This window comes from Rhipicephalus microplus, chromosome 10 (genome assembly GCF_043290135.1).
Source record: "Rhipicephalus microplus isolate Deutch F79 chromosome 10, USDA_Rmic, whole genome shotgun sequence".
Classification (NCBI taxonomy): domain Eukaryota; kingdom Metazoa; phylum Arthropoda; class Arachnida; order Ixodida; family Ixodidae; genus Rhipicephalus; species Rhipicephalus microplus.
The window spans coordinates 87548794-87572006 of NC_134709.1; the positions used below are offsets into that span (position 1 = coordinate 87548794).

General features: G+C 44.9%; 3 protein-coding genes across 3 annotated transcripts in view; 2 read left to right on the forward strand and 1 right to left on the reverse strand.

Moving 5' to 3' along the window:
* gny (ALG6 alpha-1,3-glucosyltransferase garnysstan) overlaps positions 1–16331 on the reverse strand; it is a 29008-nt gene extending 12677 nt beyond the window's left edge. The window contains exons 1-9 of the mRNA XM_037431668.2: positions 16271–16331; positions 16069–16149; positions 12842–12926; positions 10201–10290; positions 9146–9234; positions 6898–6989; positions 4893–4957; positions 1410–1595; positions 273–408 (exon numbers count right to left, since the gene is read on the reverse strand). Coding sequence (XP_037287565.2) covers positions 273–408; positions 1410–1595; positions 4893–4957; positions 6898–6989; positions 9146–9234; positions 10201–10290; positions 12842–12926; positions 16069–16149; positions 16271–16280 — 834 coding nt within the window. The 5' untranslated portion in view covers positions 16281–16331. The remainder of the gene's footprint in view (positions 1–272; positions 409–1409; positions 1596–4892; positions 4958–6897; positions 6990–9145; positions 9235–10200; positions 10291–12841; positions 12927–16068; positions 16150–16270) is intronic.
* A 194-nt stretch (positions 16332–16525) lies between these two features.
* Positions 16526–23213, forward strand: part of LOC119181106 (asparagine synthetase domain-containing protein 1) — an 84031-nt gene continuing 77343 nt past the window's right edge. Inside the window, exon 1 of the mRNA XM_037432285.2 lies at positions 16526–16720. Within this exon, the coding sequence (XP_037288182.2) occupies positions 16652–16720 (69 nt within the window). The 5' untranslated portion in view covers positions 16526–16651. The remainder of the gene's footprint in view (positions 16721–23213) is intronic.
* Positions 21375–23148, forward strand: Scamp (secretory carrier membrane protein). The gene has a single exon (XM_037432287.2). The coding sequence runs from the start codon at positions 21554–21556 to the stop codon at positions 22613–22615; it is 1062 nt and encodes a 353-aa protein (XP_037288184.1). The 5' UTR covers positions 21375–21553; the 3' UTR covers positions 22616–23148.

The following is a 23213-nucleotide window of genomic DNA, read 5'->3' on the forward strand; positions in this document are numbered from 1 at the left end:
TATAGAACTTCTATATCTTTTTTTCCGCTACTTTCACTCGAGGTTGGATGATCCATTTTCGAACTATGCGACCTTTATTAACTCACGTCCCAATATAAAACAGCAAAGAAACATCTTTTTAAGCAGCCCAGTGAGGCAATGCCCACCAATCTCCCGTAAAGTAATCTACAGCCGATCTGTCACCACCCGTGATTGAAGAAGGCGGAAGCGAAATTCAATGGATGTACGCCATAACTTAAGCGTCACCTATTACTGCTTGTTGTCACATTTACCTCAAACAAACCCCTATCCAGGGGAAACAGGCGCTTCACCACCTGCAAAGCTCGGTCGGGGCTTCCCAGGTAGGGCGCCCAGCACGCGACAAATGTGGAAGTGACTGCCAGGGCAAGGCCAAGGAAAAGTCGCAGCCTGAAATGAGTTTTCATGTAACTGCATCATTGTAGTCAAGTATTTTTATTCTTGCGTTATCAAGCACTCACATGATGCATATGACAACTCGTGAAAAAGTCAGGCGGCAATCTCGAGGAAGTGAACCCTCCTCGAGTAGCAACTGTGAAGCTATACTTGCATGATCCCACAAACACACATTGGGTAATAGCAGTAACCATGCATATTATATAATGAAATAAATCACGGCAATATGGCAAAACATTTAATTCCACTCTACTAAGCAATGAGTAAGACACGAGGGTACATACTAATGCTACAAAAAAAGTCAAATGGTAAATGTCGTGTTATAAGTAAAAAAAAAATCACGGCAGTTTACAAGATGGTTACGACTTCTAAAGAAGTGCATATGAATAAAATAAACTTGTTTGGAGGTAGAAAAGAGTCGAATGCAATGATTTTATAATCGTCATTCCTGGAGTTCCACATGTCAAAACAATGAGATAGCTATGAGGCGCATTGTAATGGGGCAACTTCGAATTGATTTGGGCTGCCCAGGGTCCTGAAATGTGCACATAATTTTAAGTGCACAATTGTTGCAGCATTTGATCCCTATCAAAATGTGACAATGTCTGATGGCCAGCCAATGTTTGATGGCACTGCCAATAGGCACTGTCACTATATGCTATCGAAATTGAGCTTCACTCAAACCTCATTATAAAAAAGTCACACCTGCCACGAAAATGCTTTGTTATATTCAAAAATTCGTTATAAACATATATTAGCAGCACTGTCTCTATGACAAATATAATCTTCATTTACTTGTTTATAACCGACGATTCGTCATACCCAAGTTCGTTATAAAGAAGTTAGAGTGTATATGCTTCAGAGTTACAAGTTACTTCACAAAGGGCCCTTTGTTTTCTTGATAATTTCTCCAACAGAATCTGCACTGCTTGTCACAGAACCCATCTGTCACAGAACCCAACGGAGAGATCCGCCGTGCTATCACCGCCACTCACTTGGATCCGAGTCCCTCCCGCTGAAAGCAGCATCCTAGCAGGTAACAGAAGAATGGGACTGCGTAGTACAGCGCCATCTGCTTGTAGTTCAGCGCCAGCGAGAATGCCACAGCGCTGAGCAGGGGGCGCTCGCGTTCCATAAAAGCCACGGCCAGCAGAGAAAGGCCCAGACTGACACAGTTGTACCTGGCGTTGCACTCTTGTTAAGGGCGGGAACAACACTTGCGAACACTCAGCCAGATTGTTCAAGTGCACAACTGATGAAGCAAATAAGCACAACTCACAAATGAAACTGAAAAAAATTTGCGTGGCTTGCACTGTATGTGCAATGCTAAAGAGAGAGCGGCGCTGATGGGCACCTAGGTTGTGCACTCCTACATCGTTATAACAAAGTTGCATACTACGTGAAAATAGGTTTGTTATATCCGGGAATTCCTTATAAAGGTTTATTCCTAAAACTATACTTATTACAAGATTTATCTTCATTTGCCTCATTGTAACCAATAGTTCCTTATATCTGGGCTTGTTATACTGAGTTTTGAGTGTACAGACTTTTGCTGCTTTGCTAAATGTTGTAAGTCTTCTCTTTCTTCCTCTCTCTCTCTCTCTTCACTCTGTTTTCTTCTTTTTTTATTCATTTCTATTAATTATTTATTTCTCTTCCTATCTTTCTTCCTCTTTCATCTTTTTCCCACTCTTTGTCACACGCTTCTTCCTTCTTTATATCTTTTCCTCTATCTTTCAGCCTATTTGTTTCTCTTTCTCTCAATCGTTACCATTTTTTTCTATGCTATGCTTTTTCTCACTTTCCTCCTTTCCACCCTCACCCTTAAATCTCTCCTCCTCATGCTAACAAGGCTGGAACACAATAGGATAGAACCACCCATGGGACGAAACTAAAAGTAGCCGCCGCACGCTTGCATGCAACCAGATGTGCGAGCGCTGGCCGAGACAAATTTCGCGTATTCCGGCAATGTGGCAGCACATGCCAAGCGAGAGAAATGACCGAAAAAGGCATGCTCTTCTTTAAACATACAGGCGGTGACATTCACGTACGTTACTGAACCATCTTGAAGGTGTTTGGAGAGAAGATACAGCCACAGCCACGTCTGTAGAGCAAGTGAGCAGCGAGTGTTTGCTCACAGGGGCGACACCCTGAGGCAGGAGCATGCGCGGCCTTGCAGCCAGACTAATCGCGTCAGAGCCCAAAAATGCCTTAAGGTGCCACCCCTGTGGGCAAAAACTGGCTGCTCACATGCTCTACACATAAATGGCAGTGGCTGTACATTCATGTCACTGACCCCGAAGGGGTTAAAAGTACCAAGTGCACTTCAACTAATTTTGAGAACACTAATTCGCTTCAACAAACAGTTCACTACTGGTTTTGAAATGGTTTCATCTTCTTCCCATTCACTGTCACTATGTTGTATAGGGAACCAGCGCTGGAGTTTCCACGACCACCCTAACAATTAAAGTGTGCACTTTTCAGCTGCTCCTGCAAACGAGAGTGGCGGCTGGCAGAGGCGATGCGTGTGCGCATCGCCGTAACAAAACCAAGAGGCGCTGGGGGTGCTGCTGCGTATGAAGTGAAACAATATATAAATAGAGCGGAGATGTATAGAGTAAAGGGAGGACGTAGAAAGAGGAGGTGGCGTTGCATACAAGCGGAAAAACGAGCTGAATTCTGCTCTCGCTCTCCTGTCTAGTGCTGTCGGGCTCGTTTTTAAACCGAATGGCACGTGTCTGCTATATTTATTGGGTAGTGAAGACGGCCACCAGTGAAAACCAAAGCCAAACAGTCGAGTTTAAACGGCGTTTTGCCATAAATAGAACGAGTGTATTATGCCACATGCTGCATATGTAAACTTTTCTTGTTTGTTTTCATGCATCCATACATCTGACCACCACTACCGAACTCCATATGATACCCCCGCTAGAAGTAAATGATACGATAGGCAGGTAGTAATGTTTTTTTTTTTTTTTCTAAAGAGTTGCGTGTAAAGGAAAGCTGCCTTGTCCATGAAACTTGTGCGGGGCCAAGTTCACCAACGCCTCTGAACTGTTATAAAAAATACTCTCCCGGTGAACAGTTGGTGCTGAGATGCCTCTGTTTAACCTAATTTGTGCAAAAGACAGGGTTCTTGTTATGAACAAAGCAGTGGACTACTCGAAGCTTAGATTTCTGAAATCAGGTGATGCGTTAAGCGTTTTTCTCACTGGCTGCCGTGGCTAAGTAACATCGAAATTTATGCCTTGCTAGAGAAGCATAACGTATTCAATTTTCACTCATCCTTTAGTTCACCTAACACAGTTTCGGTGTTTCTGCTTGCCTGTGTGAGCTTAAAATGAAGGTGTCTGTTCAACATCGTTAATAGCTGGGCTTTCATGTGCCAAACATAATATTATTTGGAGGTACGCTGTAGTGTCGTATCAAGATTGTGACCGCTTGGGGTTCTCCAATCATATATTTTGGTTCACAGGCGTTCTTTATATATTTCACCCCCATCAATGTCTGGCGGCCGTGGTCACTAATCTATCCCGCACCTTAAGAATAGCGGCGCGACACCACACGCGCTATGCTGCCATGGCAGCTTGCTTGACCAACGTCCCCATGCATACATACTGCAGACACTGTACAAACGATGCCAGAAAAAAAAATTGATGCAGCTACCACTTAGTACTCTGCTTTTATTTTTGTTTTGTTAAATACTGCAGATGTTGGCAGCATGGTATTGTCACAGCACGGACTTATCGATGGGGGCATGTCAGGCAGCACTAGCATTAGCCCAAAACCCAGCACGCAACCAGAAAATGAGGATGAGGGGGCTGCCATCACGGCACAGCACTGTCCTTCCGATACTATATGCATAGACACAGTCTGATTTGCAGGGCTTCTCTCCGTTTTTTAGCGCTTTTTATGTGAGAGTGGCCTTCGCACCAAGTTATTTTTTTAAACCACAGTGCAGCGTTACTGGCACAATGGCTTTTTGAGCTGTTCGTTCCAAAATGAAGCACGGCAGCGGCACACACGCGTGATCTTTGAGTGGTACACTGCGGCCGGTCGTCTGGGCGCGAGCAGCTGAGTTGTGACGCGACTCTCTGCCAGGTGCTCTTTTTTGGTGCGCCACCTATTGAGCACTGGTCCCCCATACCCTATCACCACTAGAAATGATATTCATACATTGTATAATGACATCAAGTAGCACAATCAAGCTTGGTTAACACATACATGCTAAGCATTTTATAATGATAACAATAAATTCATGGTAAACCTCGTCTAATACTTTTTCACCATTGCATAATGCCTGGTTCCTGGCTTTGTTGGGGTGTTTTTGTGTTATTCATGACAAATATTGTATCAAATCTCCCACAGACAATGCTTCAATATTCAGCCTGTGGGTATTTGTGCAGAAAGATAAAACACAAAATATCTCAAAACAAGCAACACAAATAACACAAACATGTAATGCACCAAAAGGATACTGAAAATGACCGTGGTCGATGAGAACTAGGCCAGGAACAATCAACGTAAGGGTACTTTGAATGGCCTGCAGATTAGAGGAAATTGCGGCACACATAATCGTCAACCATTACAGCTTGTTACAGCTGTTTGTCATCGTTCAGCAGTTCACTCCTCACTTGGCCCTTTCGTACTACCGGCAGATACTGTTACCGCGAGATTTTAAACTGAAATGACCGATGACGGCTACTCTCGTCATCAACAAAAGTTGCTTCCATATGGCACCAATGACGACTATACTCGTCACACTTTCATTTCTTGACGCTAGGTGACCACACTTACTTATTTTGGGCCACTCGTGCCTTGGCTTTCATTTTACTCTTATTTTACATAGTACTGCCATGCAGTTAAGTCATCTTCGAGCTCTCTTTTTACGTCGCTGGTGAAACAAAGAAACTCTACTGTGTTAAAATAATGTTGCCATTTCATTCAGAAAGAAAGCTCAACAAGTTCAGTGAGAAAATAATAAATTCTGGTAAATTTAGTATATCATTTTATTTATTTTTCACTCATGCTAGGGAAAATGAACTTTACTAGTGCACCAGAATAAGATACCTGCATTATCTTTAACGAAGAAGGCATACATTTTGTTCTACTACAGCAGCCTTGTACACATCACAAAAACTAAACAATCGATTACAACTACAATTACTTTCCTTAAAATGTAATTCATTAGAGTCATAAATTACAGCCACAGCACAGTAACTGAGTAACTACAGAAATGTCATCAATAAGTTTTGGCTCACTTTCCTTCATAAATTTATTGCTGTTACACCATATGATAACAAAATAACACAAGTTTACTCAAACTACAACGAAACACTGTGGCCTGCATGATAGAGAGTAAGCTGGAGGATTGTGTGAAGGTTAAGGGTTACTGTGGCTTCTGTGATATAGTGTTAGATCTTAACTTCTAACAAGACTTGGTTTTCTAAATTATCATCTTCAATTTTCACATTTCCTCGTTAAAAGGTCAGCGGCTATACTGAATAGTCTTAAATGCATGTGCTAGAGAGAAGGGTAGTATTCTAATGTAGGAACACCTCACACACCACCTCGTAGTTGAGCAAGAGAGCTGTTTCCGCGGTGTCCATCTAGTGGACATGTCCACTATAGGGTAGTGCATTCAGTTACTCGAAAAACTGGCAAGCCATGATGTCAGCGCACTTTTGACCACGTCGCAAACTGAACGCACCAGCACATTGCCAGCCTAAAGAGAATGAAAGCGGGCGAAATGTACAGTAACAGGACTCCCAAACAAACTTTACAAGTCTTACTTCACGTACGAACATGCCGAGATGTTCAAAGGACGATGCAGGGATTGTGTGCCGACCTTCGAAGTGCGTTAGATGGGCAGCCACGTTAACTGATTTAGGTGCTAACGCAATAAGAAGAGTTCATGCGTGGCCTCTGTGATGTGTGTTCAAAAGCGGACCGCTGGGAGTAGCAGCAATGCGGTGAAACACATTCCGTTTTTCTCATTTGTGTCGAGAGCTGTGGAGGCTTCGTGATGTCAAAATGACGTTGCGGAAGGCTAGCTAGCTGAGCTCCAGACAATCAGTGTAGGCTGAAGTGAGTAGTCCAGTAAGTGGACACCACAAGAATCATGCCCCTGTGCTTTGTTGGTAGAGTCCATGTCCTCTAGGAAGTGTCGTGTTTCACTGTTTCTGGCACTCAGGTGAGGCGTCGCAGGTAAGGCCAGAGAAGAGGTTGAATATATAAGCATTGTATGGACCTCCACGACTGTTTCATAAGAACACCATGACCAAATGCCATGACATCGGAGATTTTGACGGCATCTACAAGGCGATCCACAGTTCCTAGTCACTAAAAATTCAGTCACTAAAGAAAAGTCATAAATAATGATGAAGTTAGTGAAATCAGCTAAATGAAATTGTTTTACTTTGGTGTCCCTTTCAAAATGAGGTTAACAAGAAGAATGTGCGATGTCACGGCGCCTCAACTTACCACATCTCTTGGCTTTATCCTCAGTGGAGTACAAAGCGAGTTCCAGAATAACAGCACAGCCGGGAAGTACACAAGGACGTCAGCAGCCAGAACTGAAAAAACCGACAAAGCCAAAGCAACGACACCAAGTTTCGCCAACACCAACATTGACTAAAACGAGAACCTCTATTTGACAAAGATGATATGCATGAACTGTGAAGGTATGGCGTGAGTGAACATTTGAAATGAACAGGAAGGGAATAACAGTAATTTATAAGAGCAATGAATCAAGCTAGTTTCTAACTCATTGTCCATGGGCTATAGATTTTCGGAATGGGTCAAATAAAATGAACACTCTCAACGAACGTGAAACTAAACTTTACACAATTTAATTCATCACTGGTATCCATCTTGTCTTGCCCAATGTGAAAGGCAGTGTAAGAGACATGGGCTTCGAGAGAGACTTGCAAATACATGTGCAGATATACCAGCATTCAAATTTACTTTTCACAGTGCAGATCTTAGGCGCCTGTTCCTCTGTTGACCGGTGTTGGCGTAACCAATAGAGCGAACAAGGACAAAAGAGAGCGAATGCAAAGCGCAACAGAGGTTGAAAGACTGCGCTAAAGAGAAGAGCGCAAGGAGGAAGTATGACAGTGGCTAGACGATAGGTTCCATGGCGAACACCCCTGGCACCACAGCAGTGCATTGCGTCACGCGACGGCTCTTGTGGAACACACCCACGCACTGCCTTTTGTATTCTCCCGATATTTGCACTATGTCCCACCTGTGGTGGTCAATGTGAACAGGGCGCGCAAAAGTGCTCGCGCTAGTCATGCTACTCAGGGTGTTTTTTTTTTTTTTCAATGTAGACCATGTATATATATATGAAATAGTCTAAACCAGTTTTTTCTGAACAATGAGCAATGCAGCAGGTCAAAGTGCATCCTTTGCCACTGCTGGTGAACGAGCTGGCTCAGCGCTGCTCAACTGCATTGATGTCAGAATACAGAGGTGCGCATGCAAAGCAGAAGCATTTGCCTCAATTCATTGCAAAATCAGACTAGCTAAACAGCTTTGCGCAGAATTTGTATTTGGCAGCACCATAATTGTCAAAAATTTTTCGTGTTTTGTGTTAGTGCTCAAAGAAGTCAGGAGGCCATGCTGTTTGTCTTATATCTAAGTTTAACAAGAACTGTGTTCATAGGCAAGCACAAGAACATATTTGACATGTGAAATAGACTGACCAGAGTTTATACATATACCACATTTAGTCATGTATAACCTGCCCTTGTATGTAACCTTCAACTCACATTTTTCGCACTGCCATCAAGCTGCCTAGCACAATAAAATTTGCATTTTTGTTCAAGATTTTCTGTACCTTTTTGTGTAGGTTGTAAGCAAGAAAATATAAAAAATCATACTTAGCCGTACACAACACCAACAAATTGTAACTGTTTTAATCTACACATCTACGGCCTTGACTCTATGACAGTCGAATTTTTCTGAGATAAATTTTCGCATATGGTCAAATTACTTTACTGCGGTTTTTGAATGTACACCATGTGTAAGAAACAAAAAATTGAAAAAAAAAAAAATGAGGGACAGCTTTTTGGTGTCAGCATTGCTCTGAACTGCAAAACGTTCAATAGTACTTTGAAGCTCAGTATTGCTTGAAACACAGGTCTACGCACAGCACCTTATTGCCATCTGCCCCTATAAGACTCGTCTCGATGTGTTCTTTTCTTGAAGCAACGAGTTGTACTAACAGACACACGACATCTCTGCGTGTGGCTGTCTTGGGCCAAGTAAACCCGGTAACAAACAAGAACGAAAATAACTCGCGAGTGTTGGTGATAACCAATCGAACATCAGTGCAAATAAATATGAAAGTCAACTTCCCCACCTGTGCAAAGAATTGCCGAGAAAAATTAAAATAAAGCTTTGTGTGTCTTTGTTGCGACCAAGCAGCACAACTGAAACCACAAATGGCCGTTTCCTATTGGTGTTGCCACAGACTGCACGACGTGCTAACCTTCGAGAACAGTTGTGTTTATCTGTGCAGGAAAGTAGCCCGATCATTTTCATCAATATTTCTTGTAACTTCTAGAAGGCACATGCAAGTGAGTATGCATTGTTATTTTGAAGCTAAAATTCAAGCGGATGGTTGAAAACGTAGCCTTACAGCCAAAATGCTGCTGGACAGAGAGCCGTCATCGTAAGTTTGTCGCAAGAACACTCAGAGGATTAAATTCAGGCATTTTCTTACCCGTATATCGCATGAACAGCTTGTGGTCATAGCTCTCCATGCCTCGTGATGTGTTGAGGGCAACCCAACTTCCATTGATGACTTCTGCACTGGAGACATACGTAAACTGATTTCCTCCAGTAATTAAGAAGTGGACTTTGTTGAAACTTACTAGAACTAATGACTCAACACTAATCATGTTCGCTACTATGATTGAGTGTAAATCGCTTGCTTCACAGGTAAGCTTAACGCTTTCATATACCCACTGAACTTACCAAGACTGACGTATGTATACTTTCCTTTTACTGTACTCAGCGATGTACAGTTTAATGTAGATAAATGTGTTGTTACAATGGAAATGTATGAAGCTATGCATGCATGACTCAGCGTAATGAGCTGAAGTTTCCTGTGCCTTGAGTGCTATATATCTGATAACACTGGCAGTATTAAAGAGAACTAACAGACAATAATGCCAGGGAAAGTATAGAAAAAGTTATTAGAAGTAACTGCTATGTAAACGTGAAGAAAAAAAAGCAGACGAGAAGATAACTTGTCTTTGGCAGGATCTGAATCTGTGATCTTCGAATGACGCGTCCGATGCTCTACCACCGAACCACGATGGCGAACCACCCCAATAATAAATAGTGTTCCACACTCGCCGTAATGGCAACAGGTGGTGCTGACTGAAAATCCCACGTTTAAATGCACATAAATACCCTATAAAAGTGAACAGGGGTGTGACCACCACCCCTATAGTTCAGTGGTAGATGCGTAAAATGGTGCAACAAGAAGAGAACACACACACGGTGCTGACTTTTGCACCGTTTATTACTTCCGTCTACAATGCAGCCCCAACCAGTCCAATCAAGCACACTGTTAACAGCGTGCTACGTTACCACCCGTGAGTTTCGTAAACTTGACACCACGTCACGGCCTCTGCTGTCACAAATACTCTGAACCGCATCCTCGGCCAGCTTTCACCAAGAGTTTTCTTCGTGTATTCTGTCGTATCTCGGTAAGTACAGCATTATCAACACTCACAACAACTACCTCGGCGTGCTGAATGAAGTACTTACACTTTCCCGCACAACCAACTGTGGTAGGCCGTCAGAGGAGGGTAGTCGAGACCCCAGTAGAGGAGATCATTGGTGGTTGAGTTCTCGTACCTGTATGATGCACAAGACAAGAGTTCAAAGTGTTAAGTGCAGAATGTCTGTTACAGGATGGGAAAGGATAAAACACAAACACCACTTATGTGAGTATTTCTTTCTGTCTGTCCCATCATGAAAATTTTGTGCCTAAAGGGTCCCTCAATAACCCAAAGTTTGAAGTTTAGTTGCGATGTTGCAGTTGTGCACGAGTCCAAAACGACTACGTAACCGCCATAATTTTTCGGAATGGAGCCACAGTGGCAGAGTTGAACACGTTTGATGACACAAAAAAACGCCCTCGCTCGTTTGACTCCTTTTTTCAATGAGCTTCATTCATCGGTTCGTCCTTCCTCATGGTCAAGCATTCCTCCTCATCATGCGAGAAGGAAGAGCAGCAGGTGCAAGAATTTGAGAGCAGACAAAAGTGTTTTAGTTGACAAGCAGACAACATGTGAATGTTGCGGTGAGCCTTGAGAAGATGAAGAATGCTGAAAGGTGCGGAGAAGAGAACGAATTGCTTCTGAAAATTTGTGAATTTGTGGGGCAACCCCGGCTCATAGCGCTACCCTATTTAGCATTGTTGATTGTGAGGACCTTTAGAACTCGATGCGCGTGCTTAGTTGAAATGTCAAAGAAACATCAGAGGTGGCCAGAGGACCTTTAACACTGAATATATCCATGCTAACAACATCACATTGTAGGAATACAAAGATGTCAAGGTGATGTAAATGATAACTTCCAGAAGTCCTCAAGGTGTCTTAAAGGAACCATTTCGGCCCAGTTTTTTTCGGTGCGACAGAAAGCTTATCTTTCGTAGTGTTATAAGAAGTATTTTTCTATCTGAAAGGCTCTGAACACGGATGAGGCCCGAGAATTGACAGCGATGCCGGTAGCCTTCCTGGCGACTTATGTATGCTGCCATTCTTCTGCTTTTCCAAGAGTTCCTGTAACTATGCTTAACCATGTTTATTCTGAGCTTTACAACTATTTTTGAATATAACAAGCCGTTACAATGAGACGATGTGGCTTTATACAGCTTCTCTGTATTTGTGCCGTGTAGCATTTGTCTGCACCCAAGGTTGTTGCACCTGTGTCGTGGATGGCTTGTCCGTCCTCGTTACTTTCTCAACACACGAGCCAAGCCAACACACAAAAACGTCACTGCACATATGCCCGGCCATGCCGACCAGCAGCACACATCATTTCCGAGACAAATTGTAGGCAGAAAAACGTCGCTCCAAAATCTTAGCAACCCGGAAGCTGCGTGCACAGTTTCATGAGCACGCAGAAAAGTTGCTAAAGGCGCGCTGGCGAGCATGATATCATTACGTCACGCGAAGGCAGCTCCACTTTATTGCGTACTACTAACACAGGCCTATATGTACATTTTTACGTCTTTTACTCTAAAGAAGCAAACAATATTTCAATACTAACAGGTAAATTGTTGACTGCGTACACCAGTTTATGGTCACATGACAGGGTACATCCGATAATTGATGTTTCTACCACCAGGTAGTGCCACAGGCTATTTTCGTAATTTTCAATTAGGAAACAAAAACATAACCCCACTTTTCACAAGAAAAGCAGGGTTGGTTCGAGTCACTATCAGGGACAATCTTTTCACCCGTGCAGTCATCACATTGCATGTCTAGGGCAGTTGTCGGTTCCTTTAAGAGTGTACAAACACTTTTCACTCCCGAATCTCTCATGCTAAATTTAGGTCAACCTCTTTAATGAATGCGAGACTGGAAATCATCAAAGTACTCTACATAACTACTTACCAATAATAACAGCTACTCATCTGAATGAGTTCTCATTTTGATCACTAGTTAAAAAAGTGGTTCAAGAAAATGCACACCCACCAATTAAAGAAAAAAAAAATCTATTTTAATTGGCGAGTGTATGTTTTCTTGAACAATGATTTTTTTCCTTGCCAGACGAGCTTTTATCAAAACCTAGACTTCATTAGCGAAAAAAGAAAATGCTCCAAAATCTAAAGGCATTCTCATTTGGTATTTTAATTAATGGCTTGACGTAGCAGTAACAACGATAAAACAGAGACATCACTTATAATGTTATCTTCATAGGAGGCAAAATGTCCAATTTTTGATATTTTTATTATTATGTCAAGGGGTAATGATGAAAACAGTGAACAGGGCTCTTAGGTTTGAGAATTGCAAAGGTGAATACACATTGACATGATGGAGACCTGGCTTGATATCCTCCTACAACCGCTATGGCTGCAGTAAGCAAACACTGTGCAGCTGTCGCCATTATTTTGAACAATGCCATCGTGCCTCTTGTCATTAGTGTGCAATGACAGCAAATTTTGGTCGGCATTATGAAAGCCTTGATGTCTCGATATTCAGCATTTCTGGACAATCGTTAGTATCAATTTTTTATACCTCTGGCTCGTCAGACACTGTAGCTGTAGTGATCCTTTTACACGCAAGAAACAGACGGCAACGTCGTTCCAACTTTGAAGATGCGTGACGGTCTTTTCTGTTCAGACAGTGGTAGAAGTGCTAGATGCTAAAAGTACACAAAAGTTAAAACCAGTCATTACCATTGCGTGACTGGGAGATTTACAGTGACCTCCTGCCAATGCCTCTGAGCCTCATAGTCTCCAAACATGGGTGGCTTGCCGGCACCTGCAAATTGTGTCCCACTTTTAGCTCCAACCCAACAGACCTTTTTATAAATCACACTACGTCGCACCAGTGTGAATGCGAGATTGTGGATGAGACAAGACGGCACACCAGGACTCCCGGATGTGCTCGACTGTGGCCGCAACACGTGAGAGAGAGAGGAATTCGTGTAGGTGTCGTGCGAGCTACCAGTTCAATGAAGCAGGAATTAATGCCAGCCAAAGTGGGAGACGGTAAGAGGAAAGAGAACTTGCAGGATGCTTGAGCTTCACCTTCAAGGATTAAACGCGATTGCGTAATTGGGCCCATGTGCATCGCTTTCAACAGTGCCTCACGTAAAGAAAAATTTGTGAGCTTAACATTGGCTGCTTTAAGCTATCCCAGAATGTGTATCCTAGAATTACGGCGTAGTGGGCACCACTACGCCGTAAGTATTACGAGAGAATCCTGAAATTTCAATCACCTGGGTTCTTTAACGTGCACCTAAATCTAAGTACACGGGTCTCAAACATTTTTACCTCCATAGAAAATGCAGCTGAGATTTGATCCCGCTACCTTCGCATTAGCAGTCGAGTGGCAAAACTACTGGACCACTGCGACGGGGCCTACGTCATAATTCTTTCTTCAGCGAATTGGAGAAGTACCCACCATGTGTCTTGTCAGGTGTCGTGTGCATATGTGCAGTTGCACACTTTACAGTAAGTGGGCATATTTAGACCACTCATTCATTACGCAGTTAACGTGTTCTGCCACCTGGTGCAATTTTATGGTACTGCCCCGCAATACCACACACGAGGATACCCTTCCCACTACATAAAATTCTTATAGAGTTTTTTTTTTATGATGCAGTTTAAAGTGCTACCATGGCTCCATGGTAGAACAGGTGCTTGCAACGCAAAAGACCTGGGTCCAATTATCACTCACACCAAATATTTGTCTAATTAATTATTCGTGCTTATGTCGATTTTTCACTCACAAGCAATACCGTCACCGGAATTCTCGCAAAACAAGCTCTTTAACGCTATCACATTAAAATACAGCCACCCACACATGTCTGGACGGTGCTCTGGAGATGCAGGAAAGCACAGAGGCGAGATTAAAGAACTCAAGTTTGTCCAATTCGTGGTGATATACTCGTGATCACCAACCGTAAGTCTCAATTGACTACATGGTAATTATGGATCACAGCACGGCCACTATGGTGGTACAGTGGGTACAGTACTTTGATGCTGGTCTGAAAGTCGTGGGTTCGATCCCGGCTAGGGCAGTCACTTTTTGATGGAGGCAAAATGCTGGGAGCCCATGTAATACTGTGAGATGTCACTACGCAGTGAAGGATCCCAGCTGGTCAAAACTATTAGAGCCCTCCTCTACGACATGCCTCATGATCGCGTAGTGGTTTTGGCTCGTCAAATCAACAAAACTGTTACGTTATTACTAACAATGACAGTGTGCGTGAGAAATGTACCAACACGAGACTAAAGTAAAGTTTAGAAACACATCTTTCTCGGTCAAGTCTTTTGTCTTATGAAATGGGGGAAAAAAAAATTCACAAGGTCTGATGCACTTCATGGGATAGACTTTACAGTGAGGCGAAATTTTCTTCATCATGATCAGCATGACTACAACCATTGCAAGGCAAAGGCCTCCCCCATGATCCGTCAATCAACCTGTCTTGTGCTTTCTGCTGCCACGCTATAGCAGCAAAATTTTAAATCTCATCGGCCCACCTAAGTTTCAGTCTCTCCCTTATGCATTTCCCTGCTCTGAAAATTCAGTCTGTTACTCCTAATGAACAGCGGTTATCCTGCCTATGCGCTACGTGCCCTGCTCATTTCTCTTTCTTGGCTTCAACTATGACATCCTTGGCCCCGGTTTATTCCCTGATCTACTCTGCTCGCTTCTCGTCTCTTAAGCTTAGAACTATCATATTCCTAACCATCGCTCGCCACACATGTCAAATAATAGCCATGCAAAGAGACGTGCCAGGTGTGCAAAACCTGTTCTCTTTCTAACTATGTGCAGGGAACCGCACACGCATGCTTTAAGTTCTGCATCATTTGGAAATGAGCATGCAACCAATTATATACCGAATAAGGATGAAAGACTGCTTGGGTTGGAAAAAAATCAGCGACTTAAAGCATAAAAAGACAGCAGTTTTGCATGATATTTCTGCAGCATCACAAGCGCATGGCAGTGTGAGAGGCTTTTGGTTAGTATGTCACATTTACCTCCCCTTTGGAAACACAACCCAACTAAAAAAAATAAACTTTAACTGCGTGACACATTTATCGAATGCAAGTCACTCACTAAATGGTGCATACACACAGAATTACGCACTTGTTGGCATCAGTACAGCTTACTATTAGCTGTCGCCAGGGTCAGGATGAATTATTCAATGAGAAATCATTCCAACATCTACACAATATTCTGCATGGAGTTAGGCAAAAGAATTAACTTTAGCTTGCTGTAAATTTTTACTTCAAGTGTGCCTTAGAATGACCATCCTTTGGTCAAAAAGACTTAGGGTATCACACGAAGATCCTTAACGCTCCTAGCATGTGGATTAATAGTTAGCTACTTTCCAGATCGAAATGTCCAGATAATGCTTATTACATCGCGACTTCTTTACGTTGAATAGCTGTTTTGCAACCGGAATTCTATCACCCGAACCGAGGTAGCTTAGCAGCTAAGGTGTTCGATTACGAAGCTCGAGGGCGCGGGTTCGAATCCTTGCTGCATCTTGATGACGGGCTAGTTGGGAAAAAAAAGTAACAAACAGCTGTCCGAAATCAATCGGTTGTCCTCCGCTGCGGCGTCACTCGTATTCAAGAGTTTTGGCACGTCAGACCATCAAAATTATTATTTATTTCTCACAGGCTTTATGTCGTCGGCAAAGATGCAGCGTTGTCGTAAGATGTTACATGAGGAGCTAAAAAAAAAAATGTTTGATAGCAACGAACAGATGGAATCACGGTGTCACGTCAGATCTCGTTTCATTCAAGCAGACGAATTCATTACACGGCCATTTTTCTCGGGCTTACTTTTTTTTTTTTAGAAAAGAAAGCTAACTCCCACGAGATGGCCTTGGGGACAACAGGAGAGGCTGTGACGGTAAGTTTTATTGAACTGATCGAGTGCGTACCCGAGTAAGGCCATAACGAAGTCGCCCAACGAAGCAGTAAAGCTGTCAGCACTCCGAAATAGCACACGTCGTCAATTTCACCTGCGAAAAGAAGGTCCACAGTTAATCAGCCACTGCGCTCAAAATAGACTGCTAACGTGAACAAGTTTGAGCGCACGTGACTTGCTTTTGAAATTTAGCTTTCGGAAACTAATCTACTCACCGGCAAACATCGTGCGTGCCACAACACACGCGGACCAACAGCAGCCAACGTAAACAGCAATTCAAAAGGCAAAACGGAAATGTTTTTTTTTTTCAAATCAATTCAACAAATTTCCAGCCAAAAACCTAATCTTACGAAGTAACTATTTATAATAACGCCACAGTTTTTTGGACTTGAAAAGTCGGTTGAGCTACAGGAGAAAAGTAAAAAAGTGATTGTTTGTACCACATGGTTTGTACTGTTTTGCATTTGGTTTTAGAGCTGCCACTGGTACGTCTGCCAGAAGCTGCACTGCAAGCCATGCGTCGGGCAGAGCTGATGTTTGACGGCCTTTAAATTCTGCATCTATCGTCGTTCATTTCGTACCAAAATCGTACAAACATGTGCGGGATCGGACTTTGCGTCACATTTGGTGCAGCGGGCTCGCGGAAAAGCTGCGCGTCTTCGTTGGTGAGTGATAATGACATTTATGTGTAATCGTGCCGGCCGAATCGCTTGGCACAGAATCATTCGTGCATGATTTTGTGTGCTTGATGCGCTTGCGATCTTGTCGTTCAAATGCTTTAGTTTCTTAACGTGAGCTGTAAAAAAAAAAAAAGAAGAGTAACATGTGTAGCAATCGCGCATCTTTACACGTCGAAACAAACCAGTGGAGGGCTGCTGAAATAATCCCTGCGCGTGAACTCTTGCACGTATGTGACGCGCCAAGTCGTTACGCGGATCATGATTAACCAAATTTCCCAAGAAATCTGCGTATCCCTGTTAATATGTGCGTTAGATATGGAATGTGAACTTACTTAGAAGCGTGGCGGTTTGGACTAGTTAGTATGAAATGACGATTGTTATAGTACGAGATCAGAACGACGACAAAAGGTCGAATAGAAAAAAATGATGACAAACGGACAAGAAGAAGATGCGCTCGTCTTCTTGTCCCTTTGTCAATCTCGCTCTTTAACAATCGTCGTGGATTGTCATTTAGCGCGGTGAATGTGAGCTGCTAGTGGTGTTTGGTGTGTGCGCATATATTTAAAGACGTTCTATCTGAACTCGAAAAGAATAAATAGAATCAGTGACTTGAATTACGCAGTTTCTTTGATACAGTTATGTGGTGTAAGCGCACAAATTGTCGTTCTACGTTCTTGGTAGAAAAGTCGTCTGCGAAACGGCGGCCATTTGTTGTAGTGGCTATATTATGAATAGTACGACCACATGTGACTGTGAGCGGCTGCTTTGAAGGCCGCAGGCAGAGAGCTGTTTGAGGGCGCTCGAGTCTGTTTCCGCATAAAGCAGTCCGCACTTCTCGTTGCTTTGCTGCGCCCGTGGCAGTAGTGCCTAGAACCTTTCTAACCACTCTTGTGGCAATGCTGGAGAAACAGAGGACCATTCAGAAATATTTTAACTACGTAATAATATCTGGGGTTTTACGTCCCAAAACCACGATAAGTTTATGAGAGACGCCGTAGCTGATGACTCCGGTAATTTCGACCATCTGGTGTTCTTCATAACGTGCACTGTCATCGCATCGTACGTGGACCTCTAGCATTTCTCTGCGGTTGGTGTCGGTCCCATGCATTTCAGGTCTGCAGCCCCCTCCCCCCTCTGAATTTGTTTCGTATTGTTATATATAACCCAAAGTGACACTTGGCCCAACTAGTTTGCCAGGCCCCCACGCCAGAGCAAGGTGGCGCCCCCAACCCTGTAAAAAGTTTCTGCCTACGCCCCTGGGGACAAGAACATAAGCGTGCACACTGAGTAGTTTTTAATAGAGTCCCCCCTTCAGCACCCTTAGCCTGTTGTTCGAGTACTGAAGATGAGCATACAAGTGAAGAAAAAAGGGACTTATCGCCATCGAAAAATCTTTATCCAGCAAATGGCATAGCTGTGTCATCGTGGCGTCGCAGCCGACCGCCATCGCGCCGTATTCACGAGGAGAATCGGAAAAAGCATGTTACAATGAGGCCGCGCCACAATTGGCTGGAGAGGGGTACTTTTTGACGGTAAAAAGGCGCTTTTGCTTTACTTTTACTGCCCGAGTGATGGAAGCTAATCTGACGTGAAGCGATGACATGCCGCTCACAACGTCCTGGCCCTGGTTTCTGTGGTGTCGGGCATCTTGCATCCGCACAGCTGGTAGTGTCAAAGATACATGTATTAGAGATACTATCTTAGATACTCTTTGGGTATCGAACCTGTATCGTGATACGTTTCGCAAGACGAGTCTGTCAAGTCAGGTGCCATCACAGCGCTACCGTGCGAAACATTAATCGCTGACGGAACTCTGCTTCTCAGGCTGGGAAAATTATGTCACAGCAGCGACATAATTTTATCTTTCTGCCTGATTCTACCAGTGAGCGCAGTATATGAGGGGCGTGCGTCCCTTTTGGTGGAGCAGAGCTACACGACAAAGCTCGCGCTGTCCCGATGAAAAAAAAAAAAAAGCAGCATATCCACGGAGTGAATCATGGAGAGTGGGGCGAAGTATTCGTCCGTCCATTCGTTCTTGCTTCTGTCCGTCTGTGTGACCGTCCGTGCGTGCGTCCGTCCCTGCATCCCTTCATGCTTCCATCCATGCATCTGTCTGTGTGTCCGTTCGTCTATCTATTCAACACTACAAGTACCACCATTGATTGATTGATTAAAACTTTATTTTTGTCCTGAGAAGACGCAGGGGAGACCCCGCGCCACCCGGCTAATCCCACGTAAGGACCGTCAAGCCGAGCTTGGCGGCCCGTTCACGGGCACTCTGGACGGCCAGGGTTTGATCCTTAAGTTCGGGGCTGCGTAAGAGCGCAGCCCACCTGTCCTCGTTGAGGGCGGGGCCGATGGCTTCACAGTCCCACAACACATGATTGAATGTGGCTAACAGTCCACAAGCGGGGCAATCCGCACTTGGATACCGTCTCGCATCTTTTCATCATATATTCCCCATATAGCAGCACCGCCATCCAGCGGACATTCCAAGGACTAAACGAGAGGTGGCACACGCGCACTTTCTTACGGCTTGCGCTTCGGGTCTACTTCCCACCTTTAAGCACCTCGAGTTCATGGTATATACTAGTTCACTGTATTCATGGCACTGCGGCCCAACGCTCGCTAAACCTTTCTAAAACTAAGGAGGTTACACCCAGCGAGTATATCGTAGCAACTTTTTTCTGTCAGATATTGCTCAATGTACATGCCAATGGCTGCTAATGGGGATCGCAGTGTGCGCGTTAACTAAAAGCCGAATGCTACTGTCTCTCATTCCCCCTTAGCAGCCTTTGGCATGTACATTGAGCACTATCTTTCATTGTTCAACAACGCACAGAAGAAATCTCTCACCGGCACCACCTTGGAGGTCAAAATGTTATACTTGTTACACACTACTACAACGGCTACGAGGGACGAACGGGTGCTGCTATAAGGAGCTTCGCCCCTAAAAAAGAACTTCGAATCTTTGCTTTCTAAATTTCTTTCCTCTTTTTAGTTGTGTGAAAGCTATGACACCTTTAGGCAGTTGCAAGCGCCGCGAACCTGAATGCGTGCAGCAATGACCGCTCAAATTGTGATGCCAATCTTTAACGTGAAACTATCAGGGCCGGTACCGATGCTATATCTAAGAACAAGCGCTCATCTACATGTGATGTCTCGGCGTATCATGTCACTTGCTATTTCTATTGAAAGAGTTCTTGAAATTACAATATGATTCTCAGCACGATTAGTGCTTCCTCAGTTGTCATTCTCTTGCATCTCATACAGAGGGCTCCGAATTGTTTCGTTTTTCGGTCTGGTGTATGCAGTAAGTTTGTTCCAAAGCGCAGCCAAAATAAGCTCTCTGTTGTATACTTACTTTTACCTGTCTGCGTCATATCTGCTGCTACACATTTACGTGAGTTTACTCTTCTGCCAAGGCTATTTGGCACACAATTATGTCATTATGTTGGCGTGCATTGAGTACACAGCATCAAACATTCAACTTACTGCTTGTTAAAATGACCCAATTAAGTTTGCATTATAATAATGGGACTATATAAAAACCATCTTAAAATATTTTAGGAAGGTGGCTTCAGAAACATTGATTTTATGAATTGAACGGTCCCTGTTTCTTATAAACGTTCCGAAGAGCAATTTCAGGCAATTTCCGATAGGTTTTTATTTTGTTTATTGTGTAGAGGACGATAATTCATGCTTAATTGTCATGGCCAATACGAATGCCGCCTACATGTGCCGCGTATCCGAAATTATTCACTATTTTAATGGTTGAAATGAAAGGACTTTTCTATTTTAGTTGTAGTAGTTTTCTATTTTTTTAGGCCTTATCGTCTTTTATTACTGATTGCCAGGTAATCGTAGCTGTATCCGGCAATAGTATGAATAGCGGCGTTGTCCTGCGATGAATTGTGTGACTCCACTACCGTTCTCTGTTATTTATTTCATTTTGGTGTAATTGGGCCCATACCCCAAAATGAAAAACACCATCACAGCTTGGTTCAAGCCGTGCAATGTTTCGTAAACTTCGAAATTGTCTCATATTATTTTGCTAAGGTAACGCGCAATCTGCTGTGGTGGCTGCCTGCCGATGGAGGCGAAATGCTCGAGGCGCTTGTGCTTAGATTTTATTGCACGTCATGGATGATGTTGCACGTTAAAGAACACCACTGGCACAGCAGCAGCCATCCCGCGGACGCTGAAGGCTCTTCCTGCATTGTCTTGGCGCCCCAGTCGCAAACTATCGCGTGGAAAACGGAAAAGTTTCACGCTTTACTCCGCAGTTAAATTTCAACAACAGTTTCCGGGGACCCAGTGACTTGCATAGAAAGTTAACGCAAGATATTGCAGCGGTATAAGACATGCCGCGCGCTTTCCGCGTGACAGGAGCGTATAGATGGAAGGATTGATATGGCTATGGGTTTGGCGCTGTAGCGCCACGGCTTGGCAGTTCTCCACATGAGCATTACGCAGTGGTTGGCGCTTTCGCCACTATCTTTATATACTAGGCTATTTGAGTGACGCGCGTCCGTGGGAAGTGGACGTCACTTCCCGCAGCGCCAGTGGCGCTCGCAGCGTTTTTGCTTGCCGTTTTTCGTCCGGCATCGAGAGTATTTCTCGTCGTCACTTCTTGGGCGCAGTTGTTGCGAGGTTACGCGAGATGATCTGTTGGGCCTCCGTGCTGGAACTCCCACCTCTCGGCGAGTAGTGGTCGGCCTAGAAAAAAGAAACGAAAGCGGGCGAGACCAAAACAAACCAACACCGGGCGCGTTCCACATCACGAGCGGTGTGACTGCGTAAGTCTACCCCGCCACAATGTCGGGCCTGGACTCCAATCCGTTCGCGGACCCGCACGCTCCCAGCCCGTTCGCCGATCCGGCCGTCACGCAAGTGACAAGCCGCAGCCAGCAGGCGCAGTCCGGGTTAGGCCTAGAGGACTACAACCCGTTCGCCGAACCGGCGCAACCACGACCACCGACTACCACGAGTCCGCCCCAGTACAGGCCTTCGACGGCGGCTACGCCGGCTGCGGTCGTCCAACCAGCCGTCATGCAAGCCGTCGCGGAACCGCCTCCGGCCTACACGGCGGGCGGTGCTCAGTCGACCACGATCTCCACGGCGGAGCTGCAGAAGCGTCAAGAGGAACTCGAAAAGAAGGCGGCCGAACTGCAAGCCCGGGAAGAGGCCCTCCGCGGCGCGGCTTTCAACGCGCGGGCCAACAACTGGCCTCCGCTGCCGGAAAAGTGCTGCGTGGCGCCCTGCTTCTATCAGGACATCGGGGTCGACATCCCGCTCGAATTCCAGAAGATAGTGCGCACCGTCTACTACTTGTGGATCTTCTACGTGCTCGTGCTGGTGCTCAACTTCCTGGGCGGCCTGGCGATCCTCGTCATGGCGGGCGGCGCCACGCACTTCGGCTTCTCCATGCTCTACATGATCCTCTTCGCGCCTCTCTCGTTCCTCTGCTGGTTCCGGCCGCTGTACAAGGCGTTCCGCTCCGACTCCTCCTTCAACTTCATGGTCTTCTTCTTCGTCTTCTTTGTCCAGCTGATCGTGAGCGTCATCTACGCCGTCGGCATCGGCACCACCGGAGCGTCCGGCTTCGTGGTCGCCATCGACGCGTTCAGCAAGTCCATCGCGCTCGGCATCTTCCTCACCATCGTGGCGACGGGCCACGCGGTCAACGCCGCCTGGTCGGGCATCATGCTTCTGCGCGTGCACCGCCTGTACCGCTCGACGGGCGCCTCCTTCGCCAAGGCGCAGCAGGAGTTCACCGCGGGCGTACTTCGCAACGAACACGTCCAGGGCGCAGCCGCGAACGTGGCCGCCGAAGCGGCGCGCACCGCGGTCCAACAGAACATGGGGAGCCGGTACTGAGGAGGCGCCGCCGCTACTGAGATGTCACTAGCTACCCCTCCTCACCGACACAACAAACGAAGCACCTACGCGATTTTACCGTTTCTTCTCTTCCCTCCTGCGTGCGTGATTGTCGTTGCTGCTTTGCAAAGAGGTGACCTATCTTTATTGGACAGATGGGAGCAGGCGCCGAATATGTTGAACCCCCTCCCCTCTTTATGCTGGTGTTTTAGCTCCCCGTGTTAAGGACGTCTGTCCATCTTTTTTCCAGGCTTTTTTTTTTCAATGAAAATAAACATAAAGCGCTGTTCTTTGATTACAAATGATTCCTGTCGCCCGAGATATGTTCTCCTTACTTGAACTGGTCCAGCACATCAGGGGAAGAGAAGACGGGCGAGCCAGCCAGACGAAGGGGCAAATCGCTCTGTACTTTCATCTGGCCAGATATTGTCGTGTTTCTTCCGTTTCTCCTTTCCCGTGGTGCACTGTAGCACTAAAAATGCAGCGAACTCGTCCTGTCTTCAATGCCTATTAAATGACCTCTCTTGAATCCACTCTGTCCCGCAGTGGACTGCAAAACACCCGCAATCAACACTCGTGTCCTGCCTGCTGTGGTGAA

Excerpts from the sequence above, each read along its gene's own strand:
- Scamp (XM_037432287.2), top strand. The coding sequence starts at position 21,554 with ATGTCGGGCCTGGACTCCAATCCGTTCGCGGACCCGCACGCTCCCAGC.